We start from the raw sequence: 17,549 nt of genomic DNA, 5'->3' as shown, positions 1-17,549 counted from the left end.
CAAAGACATATACTGTACATATATATTCACCTTGTCCAGAATATGCATGTGTAAAAGTCTCCCTGGGCCGACACTGGAGCACACAGGAAAACCAGGCAAAGTATGACCCACGGATGTTGTATTTATCAGCTGTAGAATTAAATATGAAGAGATGGGCATGGGTAGTAACAGGGTACTGTAAGTGTATCATACTATATAGGTCACTTCTATATTAACCACTTTACCGCTGAGTACTTGAATAGTACTGCGGCAAAGTGGCTCGTTCCCATCTGACGACGTAGACCTACGTCGCCAGACTCCTCCCCTGTAGGCGGCGCTCGCGTGCCGCCGGAGGCGCGCTCCCGCTGTTTTCATTCACAGCGGGAGTCGGGCCAGGGGAGGAGCAGCGGCGATCACCGCTGCTCTGCCCCGATCGTCGGGGATCTAGTGTGGAGATCCGCCCGCCTGTGTAAACACAAGCGGGCGGATCTCCTCAGTGACAGGGAGTGACAGATCGGACTGTTCAGCATAGCTGGACATCCGATCTGTCCCTGTCTCACACAGTCACCTCCCCCCCCCCACACGTCAGTAAGCACCAGGCATACATTAACCCCTCCCTCTCCAATAAAATTAACCCCTTCCCTGCCAGTGTCATTTTTACAGTAACAGTGCATATATAGCACTGATTACTGCAGTAATGTCACTGGTACCCCCAAAAGTGTCAAAAATGTCAGTCAAGGGTCCGATCTGTCCGCCGCAATGTTGCAGTCCTGCAAAAAAAAAATCGCAGATCGCCGCCATTACTCGTTAAAAAAAAAAAACACCAAAAATGACAAATATTTCCCTTTGTTAGTAAACGCAATAACTTTAGCGCAAACCAATCAAAATACGCTTATTGTGATTTTTTTTTACCAAACATAGGTAGCAGAAAACAAATTGGCCAAAAATTTTAAAAAAAATTGGTTTTTACATCTTTTTTGGGGGGAATTTCATAAAAAAAAATGTTAAAAATATTGTTATTTTTCAAAATAAACGCTTTTTTTGTTTATAGCGCAAAAAGTAAAAATCGCACAGGTGATCAAATACCACCAAAAGAAAGCTCTGTTTGTGGGGAAAAAAGGACGTCAATTTCGTTTGGGTACGGCGTCGCACGACCGCGCAATTGTCAAAGTCGCACAGCGCCAAATCGCAAAAAGTGGCCCAGACGTAAGACAGCAAAATGCTCTAGTGGTAAAGTGGTTAAAAGGCATTTTGGAGCACCAAACATCTCTGTATACCTTGTGTTTTTTACCAAGTTTCGCGCTCCACGGTGGTTCCGGATGTCCTTCCACCATATCCGACGAGCAGCATCCGGCCTCTTCCATCTATGCGGTTCTGCTACTGCTGCTGACATCCTGGATCATGGACAATCTACACATAGATTTTGCTGCTGTTACATTATAGGCGTTCCTTCTTGTGGATTGCTGTGAGTGCACATTTAGCTGCCTAATAAAATACTGTTTTTAATACTGCACTTAGTGGCGTCCCCCTCAGTCCCTTGCCCCCCTTTCAGAAAATATGCATTATGTTGAGGGTTTTAGGTAATCTTCAGAAAATAGACAATTTATTTTGAAAAAAAAGGATACCGTTAATTTTAAAATACACAAGTTCTTTCGGTATTGTTAAAGACATCAGGAAAGGATGTAAATATAACCTGATACCTTTGTTTTTTTCATGGTGCTTTGAGAGCGGTTTTCACAGTGCAGACTGGTGTAAATATTGCTTTGTTGTTGTTCAGTCTGTCTGCAGTTTACACTGATCACCAATGCACAAGCAGAAACCTTTCTATTTAATAAGTTGATGAGTAGATGTTTGCTTTGCGAATTTAACAGCCTACTCTCCCTTTTTTAACTGACTGGTCCTTTATATAAAAAATAATTACTGGTTAAAAGAAAATTGTAGGATAGAAAGGGCCAGTCTCATGAATTCTGTTAACATCCAACTACAATAGTGACATGAGAAGATTATTTTGTCATGTGCTTTTTTCTAGAACCTGACGAGAAGACTCTTGAAGGTAAGAACTAATCATGGCTTTTTTCAATCTGATTTCAAACATTACTTACTATGACTATGCACTTTTTTAGGACAGTGGTTCTCAAATCCGGTCCTCGGGACCCACTAACAGGCCAGATTTTAAGTATTACCTTGGGGGATGCAGACTAGAATACTGCAATCACTGAGCAGCAAATGAGATCACCTGTGATGTAATTTAGTTATCTTGCAAACCTGGCCTGTTGGTGGGTCCCGAGGACCGGATTTGAGAACCACTGTTTTAGGAGACAATAGTGAGTACCGTATTTATCAGTGTATAACTCTCAAGTGAAAGTAAAATGTGCATGTTATATGCCGATATATGCCTCGGAGGGGAAGGGGGGAGGGACTTGGGATGAGTACTGCTGGATTACACAGAGTAGGGATCTCCCGTTATATATGCAGTCCCACATCCTGGACCGACTTCTATGATTGACAGCACACTGGTCCAATGCCGGGACATGTGACGTCTATCATAGGAGTCGGTCCAGGTGGCGGGACTTCGTATAACAGTGGCACCCGAGTAAACAGGGGACCCCCTCTGTTTAATCCCCCCCCCCCCCCTCTGTTTAATCTGGCAGCTCTAATCTCATGAGGCTGCAGATGGGTACTGATCAGGCTGCTATGATGAGGCTGCAGAGGGGGACGGATCAGACTGCATTGATTGGCACTGATCAGGTTGCATTGATGGGTAATGATCAGGCTGCATTGATGGGTAATGATCAGGCTGCATTGATGGGTAATGATCAGGCTGCATTGATGGGTAATGATCAGGCTGCATTGATGGGCAATGATCAGGCTACATTGATGGGCACTGATAAGGCTACATTGATGGGCACTGATAAGGCTACATTGATGGGCACTGATAAGGCTGCATTGATGGGCACTGATAAGGCTGCATTGATGGGCACTGATCAGGCTGCATTGATAGGCAATGATCAGGCTGCATTGATGGGCACTGATAAGGCTGCATTGATTGCCACTAATCAGGCTGCATTGATGGGCATTGATCAGGCTGCATTGATGGGCACTGACTCCTATTTTGCTTCAAAGTTCTTTATTTAAAATTTATTTTTTTCCTGAAACTTCCCTCTTAAAATTAAGGTGTGTGTTATAAGACATGTAATGTTATACGTTGATAAAAATGGTAATTTTGAATGTCAGGTATTGAGAGTATGTTAGCAGGTGCAGTTAGCTAGTCTGATACTAGGTGGTTTTGTCCAAGCATAGTATGGTAAAGGGAATGATGTCATTTGAAGTTAGGTTCCCTTTTAGAGAAAACCTTCTTCTAGTGATGTAGTGGGTGGAGCTAGTGTCTATATAAATGCCATGATGGAAAAATTCTTAGAGATGGGGCATGGGAGCTGAACACCATAGAGTCATGTGGATGTAGACAGCTACAGCAAGGTCACTTCACGGGGCTAAAACCTTGGGTGAGGCAGTTTAACACCCAGAAGAACCAGCTGTAGTTACCTTTACTCTTGTTACCAGTGCTTTAAGTGGGCCGGTATGCACTGGTACTCAGTACCGCCACTTCCAAATATGGCTCTTGAGCATACCGCCACCTCTCAGTGCGCCTTAGCGTACCAGTACGCTAATTTTGGACATCTGCGCCCTCAATTGTCCCCCCCCCCAAGAACATTTCCCACTCCAGAGCCAAACCAGTCACCACCAGTGAGTCCCCCTGCTCCGGAGTCCCAGCCCAGGCCAGGGGGAGGGGTGCTCTGTGGGGACCCTGATGTGAGGTGGGGGGGGGGGGGAATTTATAGGCTATAATAGAGTACCAGCACCTCTTTTTGGGCCACTTAAAGCACTGCTTGTTACGTTCTGCTGGGGACTGGGAGCAGGCTGCAAAAGGCCCTTTAGGCCGTGCTAAGTGTTCTCTAACTTGAGTACTAGTAAAAGAGGAGTCAGAGGAACATTTTTGTGCCCGGCTGGGCAAAGCTATAGAATGGGACATGGCGGGAGATACTGGTATACTAAAGAAAAGCACCAAGGACATCAGTGACAGGGGCTCAATGTTGGGAATCTTGTATACATGAAGAATGGTCCCTAAACAGTGGTGCTCCCAAGGAATGAGAAGCTACAAGGGAATATGGCTTATTTATTATGTGCTGCCATTCCACACCCAAATGACTGCTACAGAATGTCTGTTCCTGTGTATGGTGCTCCATGTCAGTAAGGTAAAGGGACATTAGATATCATGCCATCTTTGAAAAGCTACAGTAAAGTGTAAAAAACATATTTCTTGTGTGGACATTTATTTTATTCTTAAATATTAAGGCCTACGGCCAAGGATGTCGTGAGTGGGCCTACGGCCAGGAGTTTGACACAATATGGCGAAGGCATACAACTACCAGCAGGTGGGTTATTGTCCTATACAAGAAGCTGGGCGTGTACTAGCACACTTTGGCTCCAACACTCAGCCAATCAGAAGTCCCCTTACAAGCAGGCTAGAGCATTCCTTTTTATTCAGAATAGTCAGGCATGAAACCTTATGTTGTATTGGCACAATCAGGTAATTATCTCATTGGAAGATAACGGAATTTTTGTAAAATCTTACCAGTAAAATTCCTTTCTCTGAGTCCTCCGACAGTCGCCGCCTCTTCATATTCGTCACTAATGGGGTTATTGACCTTTTCTCCGCAGGAGTAGCTAGGCAAAAGAATATATTAATATCAAAGCTTTTAGCATATCCCACCCCCAGGGGGTGGTCCCCTCAGTCAATACCTCCCTGCTTCCTGCATTTCCAACTCAGTTTCAGTAGCATAGCAGTAGAGTACATAAAACAAACCCCAAAAGAGGGGCGGGGGCGGCGACTGTCGGAGGACTCAGAGACAGGAATGTTACAGGTAAGATTTTACAAAAATTCCGTTTTCTCTTACGTCCTCCGACAGTCGCCGCCTCTTCATATTCGTCACTAATGGGGATGTCCCATAGCAGTGTAGACATGAGGGGTGGGAAAAAAACAGCCACGCCTAAGGCAACGCAGTACCCACATCAGAGAAAGGAACCTTACCAAGTAAGAGAACCAACTGGGCAACAGGAAAAAAATGTGCTCAACAGGAGCAACAACCCAGGAAGAACAAGTAACCTAGGGGTAAAAACACCCCAACAGCCAAGGACCCAAACAAGGGACCCTAAGGCACTGCCGCACTAAGAACTTTGCGGCCAAAGGAGGCATCCGCCGATGCCTGAACATCCACCTTGTAAAATTTTGTGAAGGTGTGAACGGACGACCAAGTCGCCGCCTTACACACCTGGGACACAGAAGCCTGATGACGATAGGCCCAAGACGTACTTAGAGACTTGGTAGAGTGCGCCTTCACAGGGAAAGGAGGAAACTTCCCCCTCAAAGCATAGGCTTGCACAATGGTCTGTCTGATCCATTTGGCGATGGTCGCAGCCGACGCTGCCATGCCCTTCCGAGGTCCCTCAGGAAGGACAAAGAGACAATCCGACTTGCGGAAAGATTCAGTTGACGACAGGTAAACCCTGATTGCCCTAACAACATCCAAGGAATGCAATGCCACCTCCTTCGGATGCTTAGGCTTTGCGCAAAGCGAAGGCAGGACAATATCCTCATTGAGGTGAAATGCCGAGATCCTCTTCGGAAGAAAAGACTGATTTGGTCGCAAGACCACCTTATCCAAGTGAATCACCAAACACGAGGATTTACAGGACAAGGCCGCCAGCTCCGACACTCAGCGAGCCGAAGTTATAGCCACCAAAAAGGCAACCTTCTTGGACAACAGAGGTAACGAAATCTTCCTCAAACTTTCAAAAGGATCCTGTTGCAACACGGACAGAACAAGGTTCAGATCCCATGGAGGCAAAGGCTCTCTCCTGGGAGGAACCAGATGACGCACCCCTTGAACAAAGGTGCCAACCAAAGAGTTAGACGCCACAGGGCGTTGAAAAAGAACGGCCAGCGCAGAAATCTGACCCTTAATCGTGGCCAACGCCAAACGCTGGTCCACGCCCGTTTGAAGGAAAGCCAACACCCTCGACACCGAGTACGAGCGAGGAGAATACCCCCTGGACTCACACCAGGCAAAGTAAGCCTTCCAAGTACGGTAGTAAACCTTCCCCGAAGAGGCCTTCCTAGCCTTGATCAAAGTGGGAATGACCTCAGGGGAGAGACCCCTTCAGGACCTGGCTTTCAACAGCCAGGCCGTTAAAGCCAGCGACTGTAAAGCAGGATGGAATATCGGTCCCTGAGACAGGAGATCTTCTCGAAGTGGCAGACGCCACGGAGCGTTGACCGCCAGATTCACGAGGTCCGCATACCAAGACCGGCGAGGCCAGTCCGGTGCCACCAGAATCACCGCGTGCGGTTCCGAGGCTAACCTGCGAAGGAGCCTGGACAGCAACTGGATCGGTGGAAAGGCATACATCAGGCGATACTGATGCCAGGGCGCCACTAACGCGTCTGAGGCGTCTGCCCGAGGATCGCAAGTTCTTGCCACGAACCTTGCCACCTTGTTGTTTAGACGAGACGCGAACAGGCCCACATCCGGGGACCCCCACTTTGCACACAACATCTGGAAGACATCCGGGTGAAGGGACCATTCTCCCTGGTCCAGGGTCTGGCGGCTCAGATAATCCGCCTGCCAGTTCTCCACCCCCGGAATGTGAACCGCAGAGATCGCCAGAATGTGCGTCTCGGCCCAAGACAGAATGTCCGCTACTTCCCGAGCCGCTCGGGCACTCCTGGTACCCCCTTGGTGGTTGATGTAGGCCACCGCTGTAGCATTGTCCGTCTGTACCCGAACCGGACGGCCCTGAAGCCTGTCCGTCCAATGCAGAAGACAGAGATTTATCGCTCGTAATTCCAGAATGTTGATCGGAAGGGAGGATTCCTCCTCCGACCAAGTTCCCTGAGCGGACAGAACACCACCCCAGCCCGACAGGCTGGCATCCGTGGTGATCACCGTCCATGACATAGGACGAAAGGACTAGCCCCCCCCCCCCCCCCCCCGACACCGCCGGGGACTGGAGCCACCACAAAAGACCCCTGTGGGTGAGGTGACTCAACGACAGCCGCAGATCCAGAGACTGCGGACGCCCGTCCCACTTGGCCAGGACCTCCGCCTGAAGTTCCCTTGTGTGAAACTGGGCGAAGGGAATCGCCTCAAAAGCCAAAACCATGAAACCCAGACACCTCATACACGTCCGGAGGGACGAGCACTGACTGTCCCTGAGGGACCAGACTTCGCACTGAAGCGTCCGAAGCTTGTCTTCCGGCAGGAAGACCTTCGCTTGAACAGAGTCCAGTATCATCTCCAGGTAGGGAAGACGAACCGACGGACACAACGTCGATTTTGGAAAATTTATCGTCCAACCGAATTCCTGCAGAGTCTGCACCGTGATGGACAGGTCGGTCACCAGGCCCTGACTGGTCGCGGACCGAATCAGGATATTGTCCAGATACCCCAGGACAGAAATGCCCTGGGCTCTCAAAGCCAGGACCGGCGCAAGCACGTTGGTGAAAACTCGCGGAGCCGAAGCGAGACCAAAAGGTAACGCCACGAATTGGTAATGATCCTCCGCAATGGCAAATCGAAGGTACCTCTGGTGACCCTCGAAAATGGGAATGTGAAGGTATGCATCCTTCAAGTCGATGGAGGCCATGAATTCCCCCGGAACCAGGGCAGCCACCACCGATCGCAGCGATTCCATGCGGAACTTGCGAACTCGCACAAAGCGGTTCAGAGCTTTTAAGTCCAGAATCGGACGTACCTTGCCCTCCTTTCTGGGCACAGTGAACAGGTTGGAATAGAACCCCCGAAATCTGTCCCGATGAGGCACCGGAACCACCACTCCCTGGGCCCGCAGGTCCCGCACCGCCAGGTGCAGATCCTGCAAGCGCTCCGGAGTCAGCTGAAGGTTTGAGGGGAAAAACCTGCCCGCCGGCCGAGAGAGAAACTCGATCTTGTATCCAGATCGAACGATTTCCTGAACCCACCTGTCCCGAACGCGGTCCAGCCAGGGTTGAAGAAAACCGAGCAAACGTCCCCCCACCCCAGAAACGGGTGAGGGCACCCCTTCAGGCCGCATTGTTATGGGCAGCGGATCCGGACTGGCCGGACTTCTGCTTACCCGCCCACGGCTTCTTCTGGGAGCCTTGGCCTTTGAAGGGCTTGCCCTTATAGTGCAACCGAAAGGCACGAAAGGACCCCTGAGAGGGTCTAAACGATATATTCTTCTTGCCACGAACAAACTTAGTCTTGTGAGTTTGGGGCAAGAGAGTGCTCTTACCCCCAGAAATACCCTTTATCAGAGTATTCAAAGATTCACCAAAAAGGCGAGATCCCGCGTAGGGCAAATTAGCTAAAGTCTTGCGGGAAGATTGGTCAACAGACCAACATTTCAACCATATCAGGCGACGGTTCAAGACCGCCACACTAGAAAGACGCGCAGCCAAAGGAACTAAATCCAAGGCCGCATCACAAAATACATGACACCCTGATGAATCTGGTCCACTATAGCCAAAGTTGTCGGCGGGGCCGAGGCAGTCACCAGGGTGCGCCTGAGCACCTGTGTCCAATCCGCAATAGCCTGGGCCGCCATAATGGAAGCAAAAATAGGCTTCAGCATAGAGCCAGCAACCGTATAGGCATCACGGGCGAGAGATTCCAACCTCCTGTCCGTCGGGTCCCGGAACACCGGGGTATCCTCAGCAGGGATCGCAGTCGATTTATTCAAAATCGCCACCGCGTGATCCACCTGAGGTGGTACACACCAACGCTCATCAGTGGCGGGTGTAAATGGATAACGCAGCTTGAACCTACTCGGCACAGCAAAAGGCTTCTTTAAATTGCGCCATTGCTCATCAACCGCGCGCTGAAATTCCGTAGAGCAAGGAAAAACCTGCGATGTTTTGCACTTTCTTTGCGTCCCATAAGAGGACAGCAAAGCAGGAGGACATGGTTCATCCTGCAAATGCAGCGTTTGTTTGATAGAAGCAACCAACTCATCCACGAGTGCAAGCTCTTCAGACGAGCCAGGGGGAGAATTATCAACCCCTTCCACCTCAGCCTCCCCGTCAGACCCTACAAGGTCAAGGGATGAGTGAGACCCTGAGAAGGGCACTCCAGCCATAGCAGCCCCATCGCCCTCTGAATCAGAGGAAATAGACACTCTGGGCCGTTTTGTGGATCGATCAGCCACCAGCATCTGCACCTGAGCAGCTAGGTTTGCCACAATAGTGGCCAGATCAGCCCCCTCGGGGGAAGCAGCAGCCCCTTGGCCCCCCACCAAAGTGGGAGGAAACTTGCAATCCTGAGAATCCATGCCCCAGCAAAAAAATTAATAAAGGATACTGCCCCTTTAGGATCGCGGCGAGCGCTGCCCACCGCACCCACTGAATACACTGACCCCCACAGGGATAAGAAACTGGGCAAGTAATACAGGAAAAAAGGAGATATAAAACCTGGAGAGATCACACAGGCTGCTGTCCCAGAGGAAAAGGAAATGATGCAAGACTGACCGCCCCTAAGAAGCCTATGCAAGGCTACACAAAAATGGCCGCTGGGCTGAGGAAAGCTTAGGGCAAATAGAACATGGCGCTGACATGTGCCTGATCGATCACCGCTCAAAATGGCGGTGCTTGGCGCCAAAAAGGCTGTGCAGTACCTTACAGGACCTGCCACCATAATTTTTGCCCAAAAAGATGGCGGATCGCTGCAGCGATCGCCGCACAGCATGACTAAAAATCTGACTGCTTCATATGACACCCAGCAGAGCGGGAAAGTCCCCCCCCTTCACAGCCCACACACAGGCAGAAAGCTCACACAGGAGCTGACAGGGAGCACAGCAGCCACACAGACATGCAGGGTCACACAGTCCCAGACTGACACCCAAATAGACAGATCCCCACATAGAGGTACACTTACCAGTCCGGATGGCGTGGGGAGCCTGCTCCAGCGACCAAACCGCAGTACAGAAGACAGGGAGTGTCGCAAGCATGACGCAGTGGAGTTGCGGTGCGAAACCGCAAAGGCGTCCAGTGAGGTAGCCACCTCACCGATAGCATCCCTGCAGCGAACAGGGATGGGTCGTTCAATGTGCCAGGGCATAACCTAAGCTGAACGCTCGATGGCAGGCTGGGAAGCCCCTGGCCTTGAACCCTGGGATCCAGGGTGGCCAGACTGAGACCCAGCGCCGCACGATCATCTTCATCAGAAGAAACTAACTAACGCTGAAAATAAACAGCTAGTTAAAAGAGAGAGAAAAAACTCCAACAAAATCAAAAAGAGAAAAGAAGCTGAGACTAAGAGCCCCAGCACAGGAACAGCCTAACCTACTCCTGAGCTAGGCAATAGAAACTGAGTTGGAAATGCAGGAAGCAGGGAGGTATTGACTGAGGGGACCACCCCCTGGGGGTGGGATATGCTAAAAGCTTTGATATTAATATATTCTGTTGCCTAGCTACTCCTGCGGAGCAAAGGTCAATAACCCCATTAGTGACGAATATGAAGAGGCGGCGACTGTCAGGGGACGTAAGAGAAATGTTTTTTACATATCTTCCAATTTTATATTTACCTTTTGAGATACTTTTTGAAACTAGCTGCTCACCCTCCCATTTCAATTAAGTACAAACTCCAGTGGCGCGAGTGGTGCACTAATATCAATTATCTCATTGGGTCTCATTGGGTGTGTCATCACATCATTTAGCCCAAAACTTCTGTTATCTATCTGAAGTAGACATAAAATGAATTATTTAAATTTACCTACATTTGTATTTTTATAAAGCTTCATTAACCACTTAAGCTCCGGAGGATTTGGCTGCTCAATGACCAGGCCCTATTTTGCGATTCGGCACTGCGTGACTTTAACGGAAAATTGCGCAGCCGTGCGACGTTGTACCCCAAAAAAATTGACATCCTTTTTTTTCCACACAAACAGGGCTTTCTTTTGGTGGTATTTGATCACCTGTGCAATTTTTATTTTTTGCGCTATAAACAAAAAGAGCGACAATTTTGAAAAAAATAACATTTTTCACATTTTTTTTATATAAAATTCTCAAAAAATGTAAAAATCAAACTTTTTTAACATTTTAGGCCAATTTGTTTTCTGCTACATATTTTTGTTGAAAAAAATCGCAACAACCGTATTTTGATTGGTTTGCGCAAAAGTTATTGTGTTTACTAACTACGGTAAAGATTTATGTCATTTTTATTGGGTTTTTTTTTTTAACTAGTAATGGCGGCGATCTGCGATTTTTTTTTTTTTTTTTTTTTTTTTTTGCAGGACTGAGACATTGCGGGGGACAGATCGGACCACTAACTGACATTTTTGACACTTTTGGGGGTACCAGTGACATTACTACAGTAATCTGTGCTATAAATATGCACTGTTACTGTAAAAATGACACTGGCGGGGAAGGGGTTAACTTTATTGGTGATCAAGGGGTTAAGTGTGTCCCTAGGGGCATGATTCTAACTGTTAGGGGGTGTGGCTAGTGAAGTAATCACAGAGATATACGATCCTGCATAGCCTCTGTCATTACTTCAGGGAGAATGACAGACGGCTGTGTTTACATCAGCCGTCTGTCTTTCTCCGTCTCCTGAGGGAGATCGTGAGTGGCCAGCGGACATCGGAGCCGCCGGTCACACGCGCGGGCTAGGCAGGGAACGAGCGGGGGCGGGAGTGCGTGTGACAGGCGGCTCCGATGTCCGCCGGCCACTCGCAATCTCCCTCAGGAGAGGGAGAAAGACAGATGTAAACACAGCCGTCTGTCATTCTCCCTGAAGTAATGACAAAGGCCCCTACAGGCTCGTGGGCGAGCGACGTACCCATACGTCACTTTGCCTGTAGGGGGCTGACTGCCGCAGTATATAGTCGTGCGGCGGTCGGCAAGTGGTTAAAATCTAGCACCATTTTATCTCTTTATGGTGCTGTACACCCACATGTTATAATTTGCGACTGAATTTTTCTTGGAAATGCTTTAAAATGGTCAGTGAAAAAGCTGCTTCAAACCCTCACACTCCAAAGCTCTGTGCTGGCAGAGCTGAGTAGCAGTCACACCCCCTCATCACAACGATCCGTATAGTCTTGTATTTCAGAGAATGGTAGAGGGTGAATTCAAACTTTTCTATGTGATTACTGAGTGCACTGGGTATTTTAGGGGTTTCTGTTAGACTGTACAGCTCTATTAAGACAACCTGCACAACTGCTGTAACAGTAGTAGTGGCGATAAGACTATGAAAATAGAGGCTGTTAGCATAATATCTATCTGACTGCATCTCTGTGACTTTAGTTTGACTTTGAGGCCTCTATCAGACGGGGTATACCAATGCGTACCACATCCCCGGGCTGTGTTTAACCGCACTGGGATGCACAGTTGTTCTCTGCATACCCAAACCTTTTGGTGTCAATTAGCACACAGCAACTGCATGAACACAGTCCCCTCCTAATATGACATCCTTGTGGGTGAGGGTACACAGCTCTGAATGCAGACAGTGTGAGTTTGGGAACAGAACATGCACCCACACAACCGCTGCATCCCAACTGACATGAATTGGCCCACCTGCACAGGGATGCATTGAATACCTGTGAAGGTTAACACAATTCTGACACTGAGTATGCATTTATGCCTCTTTCACACTTGTGCGACCTAAAAGTTGCGCAATTTTGCCACGATTTTTTGCCATGATTTTGACTGGACTTGAAGCAATGCCTGTGTAATCTTGAGGTCTATGAACCTCAAAACGCATCAATGTTGGACCAAAGTGGTGCAAGGACTACTTTGAAGTCATTGCGACTTGAAGTTGCACAGATATGAACGGTACTCATTGGAAATCATGGAGTACTACGACTTGTCATGCGACTTTGCAATCCCAAGACGCAGGACAAGTCGCAGAAGTGTGAAAGGGGCCTAAGGCTGTTTCCTAAGCTCAGTGTGTCCTCCAAGTGAATCACCAGGGCCTGCAAGAAATTAGCCTTCATCCAGGCTTTCTCCAGCTAAGGTCCTCCCCTGGGTCCCCTCCATGGCACAGCTTCTTTATCACAGAGAAAGATGTACACCGCTCAGGCAGTTGGAACTTCACAGCCAGCCATGAGTGCAGCCAGCCATGAGTGCAGGACCTAGGATCGCCACCGCAAACAGGATACAAGAGAAATGGCTGCACACCAAACAATGGCTCACGATGAAAGGCTTTATTAAATAAGGTACAGCAAATGGATGGATGATAGACGTGTTTCACACGACTCACAGCGTGCTTGTTCACTACCTCTGGTTAGTGCTCACATAGGCTATGGGGCCTAAAAGCAGAGCTTAATCCAGTAGCACCTCCCTAGGCCTCAGCCTAGGGAAAGAGAATGATTACAAGATTTGTCACAAATATTTATATCCTCCCCCAGCATTCACCAGTGGCCTTCACTTCCTACTGGTTTTGCTGAAGGAAATAAACATTCATAGCTCAGTCTGTGTGTGAAATCTCATACTATTGCCACTGGTACCAGTAACACCTACTGACAGCAGAGAAATCACAACTCACATTGAGCTTAGGAAAATACCAAGTTAAAAAAACATACAATCAATCTGGGATAACTATCCCCCAGCCAAAATCTAAACTAGTAGCCCCTGTTTAGGACAGGGTGGGCAAACTTTAAAAATTAATGTAGTTTGAAAAATAACAATTTAAAATCAATCCAATATTTTGTGTTTGGAGGCATTGTAATTTTGTTATTCCACAAATTGCCATAAATCCTTGAAGGGTGGTGCAAACCCTGTTGTGGACCATCTATGTGTTAAGGACAATTGAGTACTAATCCAGTTGCATTTACTCACTTGACCTGTAGTACTGTTAGGGTCCTTTCACACGGGACAGAGTCCGTTCTGCTTAGCGTGGGATCGATCCCCGCTGAGCAGGCGGATGACAGCTCCATCTCCGCTCTGTGTGCAGAGACCGAGCTGTCAGATCTCCGCTCTCCTCTATGGGGAGATCGGATGAGAACGGACCACCTGTCCGTTCTCATCCGATTCCCATCTGATCCGATCCTCCAGACGGATGGAAAATAGGGTTTCCATCCCTCCAGATTTCACGGACAGGATTGGTTCGGAGAGCAGCGGACATGTCAACACTGTCACCCTCTGCCCCATAGGGATGCATGGAGCATCCGATCAGGTTTGCCTGAAAAACTGACAGAATCAGATCGGATCGCGCGTGTGAAAAGGGCCCTACTATTGTGGATTGAAGCAGAATTGGTAGGAAAAAATTAGACACAGCTGAATTACTTTTCATCCTATATACACACAACTGACCAAACCAAGTAGAAATGCACTGGTCTGGATCTTCAGTTTGCAAAACTAACAAGTGCTGATGACCACTCAAATGCACAAGAAGTCCAAATGTTCATGTTTATCATTATGTCTAAAACTTGTCCTAAATAATTCTTCAGATGGTGTTTGCATGTTTGTTGTGTTATGTCCATCTTCACCATGAGAGTTCATCTTCACTATTCTTCACTACACCATAAAATGACCCATAGATGAAGTCTCTGGTCTTGAGTTGACCACATCCAGACTTCCATAATTAGTGAAGACTCTTTCACAATGTATACAAAATCTAGACTTCAAGTAAAACGACATAGGGGATCTAATCCCTTCCCACATATCCAAAACTAAAAGAAAACAGTTTTTCCTTTTGTTATACTTTCATTCTCCTTCTACAATCGGTCTCACCAATTTTATTTTTTTCCATGTTGTTCAAGATGTATTTGTACTTTGTCCTGAAGAACCTCCAGAGTCCGTCAAATCATATGATGATGGTCTGCAAACATTTAAACCTGAACCAATGGAATTTTGTTCAACTGGTAAGATACAAAATACATAAACACAGCTAAATGACTTAAAAAAGGGACACACACCTTAATTTTCTTGTCCTGAAGAGATGGTACCATCTAGATGGGTGCAGGAGCTGTTGACAAATGTAGAATTTGTTTTGGGCCATTTTATTAGACAACCAATCATATACTACAAACACTGACGTATAGAAAGACTGTATTTTGTTATTTAACTAAGGATTTTATAGAAATAAAAATAATGCAAAATATAAATAGGTAATATCAGTTTATAAAAACAAAAAAATTGCAAAACCACCACAGTTTACCTTTAATGTATTATGAGAAGGGGTACATGCTTGTGAAGGTTATTATTTATTCAGGTCATGGTATAGATAGTGTAGAACTGGACATGTTCTGTAATGTTAACCACTCAAGTTAAATCAGTATTTTTTGCTAGAAAATTACTTAGAACCCCCAAACATTATGGCTCGGTTTCCACTAGTGCGACTTGCGGTGCGACTTGACACATGTCAAGTCGCACAGCAAGTCAAAACCCATTGTTTTCAATGGGGCCCGTTTCCACTGCCGCGGCTTCAGTTGCCGCGACCTCAAAAGTAAATCGTGTACTACTTTTGAGCGCGACTTCCCTCTATATATGAGGGACAAGTCTAACTGAAGCCGTGGTTTACTTTTGCTACGAAGTCGTGCTAGAAGTAGCACGACTTCGTAGCCGCACTAGTGGAAACCGAGGCTTAATCATTTTTTTAGCAAAGACTCTGGGGAAAAAATGAAGGTCATTGCAATATTTAAGTTAAAAACCCGCTGTTAACTGCATATATGGGTGTTTTTGATGTTTCTTTCAGTAAAAACACTCCCTATAAAGTAAAATTACATTTAGCAGCGCTTTTTGGCATTTTGGGTTTTTACAGCTCAGCAGCTTCTGCTCCTGGACGCACAGGCTGTAGTTTTTTCCTACTGCCTCTAAACGCTTATGCCTCCAAAGGCCTCTGAAAGTTTGTGTGCATGGACACATAGGCTAACATGGAGGGGCATTTAGAGGCAGAAAAAAAAATGTCAAAGGCCCAAACAGCAGCTGTAAATTTTTTTCTGTGTGCATGAGGCCTAAAAGTTTGTGAAAACACCCTTTTCTAATTAAATCATTCAATCCTATGGTATTAGGAAGCCTGCAATATGTGCTAATCCTTCAATTTACATAGCTAATGGTGTGCATTCTAATAATATACAAAAATGCAGTGCTAGTAAAAAACATAGATAAAAGAAAATTGCAGCAATGGTAGTGAGGTTCCTACATAACCTAAGTCTTAAAAGGTATCAAGTCTTATAGCTTTTCACCCTAATGCATTAAGGTGAAAAACCTTCTTTGCTGCAGCCCCCCCAGAACCCCCCTTTTTCTTACCTGAGCCCATTCAATCCAGTGGCGTGCACAAGCCAAGCGGCTCCAGCCTCTGGCTCTCATCTCATTGGACAGATTGATAGCAGCAGGAGCCATTGGCTGTTGCTGCTGTCAATCAAATCCAGTGACACGGGGGGGGCAGAGCTGAGTCCGGTTGTCTGTGTCAATGGACAAAGCAACAGGACTCAGGAAAGCGGCTTTCTGTGGGGTCGCCCGACGAATAGGAGGAGCCAGGTGCACGGCCAGGGCACCCCAGAAGAGGAGAATCGGGGCTGCTCTGTGCAAAACGCTTGCACAGAGCATGTAAGTATTACATGTTTGTTATTTTTATTTTAAAAAATCCTTTACAACCCCTTTTAATCACTTGCCTACAGTGCACTTTCACCCCCTTCTTGACAATTGTGCGGTCATGCCACACTGTACCCATATGACATTTTTATAATTTTTTTCACACAAATAGAGCTTTCTTTTGGTTGTATTTAATCACCGCTGGGTTTTTTATTTCTTACAAAAAAAAAGAAAAAAGACAGAAACTTTTGAAAAAAAAAAAGTTTTTCTTATTTTCTGTGAGTAGATTTTGAAAATAAATAATTTTTCTCCTTCACTGATGTGCGCTGATGAAGCGGCACTGATGGGCACTGATAGGCTGCACTGATGGGCACTGATGAGGAGGTACTAATATGCCGCACTGATGGGCGGCACTGATAGGCGGCACTGATGAGCACTTAGAGGCGGCACTGATGGTCACTGACGGGTGGCACTGATGGGCACTGACAGGTGGGACTGATGGGCAGCACCATCAGGGCCCACAATCAGTGCCCGTAGTGCTGTCAGTCAGTGCCCATCAGTGCCTAGATGAGCAGGCACAGACTGGCAGCACTATGGGCACTGATTGTGTGCACTGATTGTGGGCAGTAATTGGCACTTTATTTACATGTTCTGTAATCAGGGCACTGATAATCAGTGCCCTGATTACCTTTCCTTGTCTCCCCTATGAGGAGGAGCCGCTGATCGGCTCTCCTCGCCACACACTCTGACAGTGTGAGGCAAGGAGAGCCAAATAATGGCACTTCCTCATTTACATGTGACCGGCTGTGATTGGACACAGCCGATGACATGGGTAAAGAGTCATGTCATTGACTCTTTACCGAGATCGGGTCGCGCCGTGCCCTAGCAACACGGCGCGGCCACAATCGCTGCTCGGCGCGCCCCCGGGGGCACGCGAGAGAGGCTGTTCTGGTGTGCCCTCATATGACGGCATCCCAGAGCAATAGCTACCCTGCTCCGCCGTCAT

At 47.3% G+C, this 17,549-nt stretch overlaps 1 protein-coding gene across 1 annotated transcript in view; it reads left to right on the top strand.

Moving 5' to 3' along the window:
* LOC309560451 (class I histocompatibility antigen, F10 alpha chain-like) overlaps positions 1-17,549 on the top strand; it is a gene marked incomplete at both ends in the record, with an annotated part of 61,595 nt that overhangs the window by 1,604 nt on the left and 42,442 nt on the right. Inside the window, 2 exons of the mRNA XM_082264084.1 lie at positions 2,009-2,032; positions 14,770-14,871. Of these exons, the coding sequence (XP_082120210.1) occupies positions 2,009-2,032; positions 14,770-14,871 (126 nt within the window). The remainder of the gene's footprint in view (positions 1-2,008; positions 2,033-14,769; positions 14,872-17,549) is intronic.

The sequence above is a fragment of the Pelophylax lessonae genome (genome assembly GCF_965119305.1).
Source record: "Pelophylax lessonae genome assembly, chromosome: 7".
NCBI lineage: Eukaryota > Metazoa > Chordata > Amphibia > Anura > Ranidae > Pelophylax > Pelophylax lessonae.
Note: the sequence above shows the minus strand (reverse complement) of the source record. Positions and strands in the feature narration are given on the sequence as shown.